At 41.0% G+C, this 6,000-nt stretch overlaps 1 protein-coding gene across 1 annotated transcript; it reads right to left on the reverse strand.

The window, feature by feature from the left end:
- Window positions 1-1,446: 1,446 nt before the first annotated feature.
- On the reverse strand, window positions 1,447-5,765 carry UNC50 (unc-50 inner nuclear membrane RNA binding protein). The gene is made up of 5 exons (XM_010165500.1): window positions 5,486-5,765; window positions 4,528-4,648; window positions 2,501-2,640; window positions 2,323-2,424; window positions 1,447-1,754 (listed from the first exon to the last, which is right to left on the reverse strand). Exons 1-5 carry the CDS (start codon window positions 5,763-5,765, stop codon window positions 1,618-1,620), a joined length of 780 nt encoding a protein of 259 aa, XP_010163802.1. The 3' UTR covers window positions 1,447-1,617.
- Between the last annotated feature and the right edge of the window lie 235 nt (window positions 5,766-6,000).

Genomic DNA, 6,000 nt, shown 5'->3' on the forward strand with positions numbered 1-6,000 from the left:
GCGCTAGGTTCTGTATTTGTCCTTACTAGGAAGGATGTATTCTGAAAAAGCTAAAGGCAAGTAACTGTAGTAGAAAGGGGGGAAAAACCCCCTGTTTTAAAATCATCTTTACAATCACCAGCATAATGCTGAAAGGCTATTAAACAACTGGTGTTTTCAGGCTGGCATTGATTGCTGATGTAAAAAATACACCCCATGGAGAGCTGATGAATTAAGTCTTTGAGAGTGTCGCTTTTCTGACCTTAGTGGTTTCTTAAGGTTTTGCTGATTTCTGCTGTGAGCAGCTAGAACTTAAAGTAGCTTAATTGTGAGAATGATGAGCCTTCTTTCAAGGGGACAGACTTTGGTATCTCTAAAGGGAAGGCATACAGGCCCTGGGTCCTTCATTGATTTCAATGGTATCACGCCATGGGGCACTAAATATGAAGTATTTTTGCTGTTAGAACTGAGGTGGGTGATCACTGGTGCTAGGATTCCTGTTAGGGAAAAGGCGCACAGTTCGGCTGCAGCTGCCTGCAGGACGGGAGCTCGTGCTGTTAGCCAGGGCGGGAGCAGGTCCTGACTGGAATCCTTCACCTTCCGCGGATCAGCGCTTCCCTTGTTAAAAGGGGAACATTGCCCAGTGTCTGCTGAGAGGGGAACATGATTCTCTTCAAGCCTTAACAGTGGCTGAAACACACAGTACTGTAAGATGCACTGCCAGCATATTTCGTATTTTCAGATGTAGTTTTTCCTTAGAGATCAAAGTCTCGTATGAAGTCTTACTGTAACCAGTTTACTCTCGCATTGTTCTGGAAACTGAATCCTAGTGCTCATGTTTCATACTGAACACTCTGCTTTGGAAAGCTGTCACCTTCATTTTCCAGAAGGTCTTGTTTGTGATGGTCAGTTTATACTCCTGCCTTGTGGACTACACAGCTGCAGGCATTGCCACGAGCCCACCCGCGTCGCCAAACTAAACTTGTACTTTCCTTCCACATTCATTGACCTGCCACTCGGAGCAGTGGATGTAACAATACCCACTGGACTTAAGAGTGACTGGGTTTAAAAACTTGCTGCTATATTTGGAAACCTGATATGGGTCATGTTAATTGTGCCTTTCATCACTGTTTCTTCTGTGTGCCAGAGTTGTCCGTGTATATTTGAAGTAGTCATTAAAATAAATCTTTCATAAAAGGAGGGGACAGTTCTGTACCTAGAGTCAGTTGTTGCTTTACCATTGCAACACTCCCAAGGCAAGCTATTCCAATATTATTCTTAAATAAAACTGCTTTTCAGTGTCACTTAAAACCCTCATAACGTAGAGCTTATGCCAGTATGTACAGAATATCTGCAGTAAGAGTTACGCTAAATAGACTTGTTGCAGTTAAATTTAAGCTACAGAGATGTACAAGTAACTTGTTTTTAGGAATGTACTGCAAAAGTATTTGAACAAAATTGCTAACATGTTTACTGTTGTAAATATTTTAATAAAAAAGGACACTTCAAACTTTTTTACACAATTATCTACAATAAAGAGAAATTTACAACCATTTACAAAATGTTCTTAATGTTTTCTTTACTGTCGAGACAGGTAAGATAAAACATAATAAACATTAGATACCTGAAGTCCTGGTTTTATTTCACTCTGTATTTATAAAAAGAACAAAGCATCTTGGTGAAGTTCCATCCACATGCTAAGGAGACCAAATAGAGCATGATGAGAAGTGCAAAGGGATACAAAAGAATAGCTGTGTTCTTCAGAAAGGGCAGTGCTGAAACAAGCAACAAGGAAGCAGGTGTAAAGTAGTGCTCGTTTTAAAACAGGTGCTTCACAGAGCATGGCCTCAGGGACAGACAGCAGGAACAAACGGTCACCGTTCTGCTCTGCCAGCCGCCTTAGAAGGGCGGGATTGTCATCTCTGCCCTACTAGTCCTACCCTTACCACAGATTAAAGAGTGCTTGAGTTAACTGGTATAGGTCATGCCCTGGGAAACAGTTTTACCTAAAACTATAGTCTTAAAATCTCTACAGAATTTTTATCCAATGCAAAACATTTTTAAGTAGATTTACAGAGGAACAGGAAAAACAAGTTGTGGTGCTACAGGTCTAATAGAAGAAGGGCAGTTGCTATGGTGAATAGAAATTCTTTAGCTGAGATGTCCACCCAGCTGGAAACATGGACTGGTAAATTTCTATCAAACTTCGTTTACCATGAAGAAAGAATTAATGCAATGCCCAGCTGAGCCTCTGCTTTACAAATTAACAGACTAAGATCAAATGAGTAGGCTGAAATCACACTGTTGCTTTTAGTCACGCAAATAGAAGTTGCTGTTACTTACCGCTGTATCCCAGGAATGTCACATAGATGTAATAGCCAATTGCAATCAGCCATAACGTATTCCCAACAAAATACCCAATGACAGAATCGGATATGATGACATCTGAAAGAGACAACTGCTCTCAGCTCTTTTGATAGAGCATGATGTTGAAGCAGAGAGCCCAGAATATTCTACTTACAGTTGATGAAAAACAGCTGGATGAAATGCAAAATGACTAGAAGTGGATAGAAAGCATTCAGGTGAACATCAAAGGCGTAGCCCCACTCCACATCATAGTCTCTGTTCTGCTGCTTCACCAAGTACTTATTAGAAATGAACCTACAGGAGAAGATATTTGAGAATGTTGTTAATGTGAATCTATAAAGTTGACAGACAAAATGTTGCTTTGAGACAGTAACCATACGTGATCCTAACTCTTCCCTGACACAGTTTCTGCTATCTAGGAGAAAAACACGCAACAAGTATGCAGACCAGACTATCGTTAAAATTTTGTTAAAACTATACTGACAGCCCTTGCACTCAACAGGCAGCTGAAATCCACTGCTGGTAACACAGAGCCAGAACTTTAAAACAGAGCGATGCTACAATCTGTGGATTCAGTTCCAAGTTCTCAGGCAGCGTGCCACGTTTGTTTGTACACACACGGGGGTGACTTCAGAGAAGTGCTTGTGCATGATCAGCAGACCTCGCACAGAGATGGTTCATTTCCTCCCTACAGACACGGCGCCCTGCAAGGCCAGGAAGAGGACAGGCTAGCATTCTTTAGGATGAGCCCCTTCTCCTTATTGAAAAGAAGTGCTAACAGAACACATGCTGCCTGCTGTTACAGACTACCAAACAAGCCTTGAAACTTTATTTTCTTCAGCTAAAGTTGTGCTGACATCAGAAAAAGTTTCCCATTCAGGGGAGGAACGAGAAGTCAATACACGCTCAGAAGTAGGAAGTTCAGAGACAGAGCTTTCACAGTAGCTTTCTCTGACATACTCGTGCCAGGGGCAGGGCCAGAAAGGCAGAGCCTGGGTGCAAGGTGAAGCGATGCAAGAAGGGGTTTAGACTCTAGGAATGGGGGGAGCTTTTGAAAAAAGAGGTGAATGTGCACTGGGAGAAGGGACCTGACCAAAGTGGAGCCAGGTGACCAGAAGTTAGGCCTGCAGGAAGCTGACTAAAGGACAGAGGAAAGCCAGCAGATGCTGAAGTCCTTCTGGTTCAGGAGATGGCATCCTGAGTCACACACTGCTGGAGGATGGGGGGAGGGGGGGGAAGGCATTACTACATGCTCTTCCCCAAGCAATTTATGGGTTGTCCCAGACAGGAGAGTATTGGAGATGGACCTTTGGTCTATCAGCTACAGTTTTTGCATGTCCCTCATCCCAAATTCTGCAGTGCCACGCAGGAGTTCCTGAGGTCACTGTTTGAAAGGAATCTATCCCTTTGCCAATCAGCATCAATTTAAGATGTCAGGTCCATTACTAAGAACTCGGTTTTTTTTTAAGGGCTCTTCCTTCCTTGTAAGTTTTCATTTTCCACCACTACCATGAAAAAGTTCTTGGTAAAATAAAAATTCTTCCTTTGGTGCTCTCACCTTGCCAAAGCGCAGGAACAGCGAGTTCCTGTTGGTCTGTGGTTCCCTTGCTGGTGCAGGACACATCTATAACGTGCTCGCTACTGCCTCTCCCCCTCTCTAAGTTTCTGGCCATTACAGGGTAAGAGTGGCAGTGACTACCACCAAAGCAACAAGGCCAACATGCATGAAATGGAACAGACATTGCTTGCAGTGGAAATAGCTAAAATCTTCAAGCAAGATGCATGGGCCAATTGTGTATCGCCCCACTTAAACATAACCATCCTCAGGCTGACATTACTTCAGCTGTTCAACCAAAATAAGGAATCAATAATTTTTGGTCAGTGGTTTTTTTATTTGGCATTACTGCTGGAGATTAACCAGCTCAAGAAGAAAGAAAACAAGCTGAAACATTGATCATAATACACTTTCTGGACATTCATCTTTTGCAGGAAATAGTAAAGAAAAAGATTTATTCCTTTTTTAAAGCAACATTTTGGAAAAAATACCACAACAGCACAAAACCTATAGTCAGTATTTACTTTATAATTTTGCCCCAAACAGAGAAACAAGTCTCTTGCAAACAGCAGGACTATTGGTGTCCCAACACCAATACTGTGCTCCATTTCAGCATCACTACTTACCACATCAGAGTAGCAATTAGGAGGCCAACACCTACGCAGTCTATGAATACAACCCAAAGGAGCAGCTTTACTGTTTCAAAAAACCCCATGTCCAGCACAAATCCAAATCCTACAGTAGACACTGAAAAGAGAAAAAGATTATTAAAGTTAGCTATGGAATAGAAAGCATGAGATCTTAAATTGATATGTTTTTTGAGTATACTGTTATGAAATCTTCAGTTCCTTTATTATTTTTATCCCTGAGATTTTCAGTCCAACAGCTCATTTTTTCCACCAACTACTAGGTATAATGCAATTTATTAATAATATAATCCCTTTTACAGATTGTATTGCTCCCCAACAACTATTTTTAAAAATTCACACAGTGCTACAATAAAATACTCTTTGTTTTATTACAGCTCCTTGTTAACTCAAACTGTGTGTGTGGTCATACACACTTTTATTTCAGAGTTAACAGTTTTGATATTACTAACAGCAATGTGCTACATAACAGCGGACAACTAGGATAATACTTATTGCATTTGCAATTCAGTCTAAAAATTACACCAGACACTTTGTTTATAACAATTCTGCAATATCTAGAACTTCACTGGGATCTTTGTAAAATTGTAAAAATTGTTTTATGTTTTTTTACGAAAACAATTGTAAAAATTGTTTTATGTGTAACATTCAGATAAACCAAATGTTCAGTATTTTTTAACTAAAGCATTACTACGTGGCATGGGGTTTTATTACTGTCTGTAAAGTTACAGGGAACTACAGTGCTTGAAATGCAACAGAAAAATAGTTGAAATAGATTAATTCAGGACTACATAGTATTAGTTATGCCTCCTCTGTTTTCTAAATTCCCATCTTTACTTTTCTGTGTGTGTGTCTATATGTGATTAGAAGGGCCACGAATGTTCTTCCCTAAACTTTCCCTCCCTCTCTTTTATGCTGTCTATTCTCCGGCACTCACCGCAGAGCCAGATACTGAGAAGTACTAAGAATGCAGGATCATCTCTCGCCCATTGGTCCTTTGTCTGTTTTCTGTAGTGAAAGTTCCTATAAACCCTCTGTGGTGAAGTAAACAGGTAAAGCATCTGCCAAAGAGCAAACTCAAAGTCCATCTGTCGGAAGTGGAAGAGCCTCCGCAGGTACTTGTAGCGTTTTGCTCCAGCTGTATGCCTCGCAGCATCTCGGGGGCTCAGCGCACCATTGCCCTGGCTCCGAGAGTTAACTGAAGTGGTTGGCAACATTTTGCTAAAGAAGAAATTCAAAAAGTTACATTTGTTTTTGTATATGACAAGGACTAAAAATAAAATCACACGAGGCAGCCCACATCTACAACACTGAAGTTACAAAAACTATGCACAAGAATAAACCATGACATCCAACACAAGATGTAGAACTGCTGGAGTGGGTCCAGAGGAGAGACACAAATATGATTAAAGGGCTGGAGCACCTCTCTTACGAGGAAAGGCTGAGGGAGCT

This window comes from Antrostomus carolinensis, unplaced genomic scaffold, assembly GCF_000700745.2.
Source record: "Antrostomus carolinensis isolate BGI_N321 unplaced genomic scaffold, ASM70074v2 scaffold24843, whole genome shotgun sequence".
In the NCBI taxonomy this organism is placed as follows: Eukaryota; Metazoa; Chordata; class Aves; order Caprimulgiformes; family Caprimulgidae; genus Antrostomus; species Antrostomus carolinensis.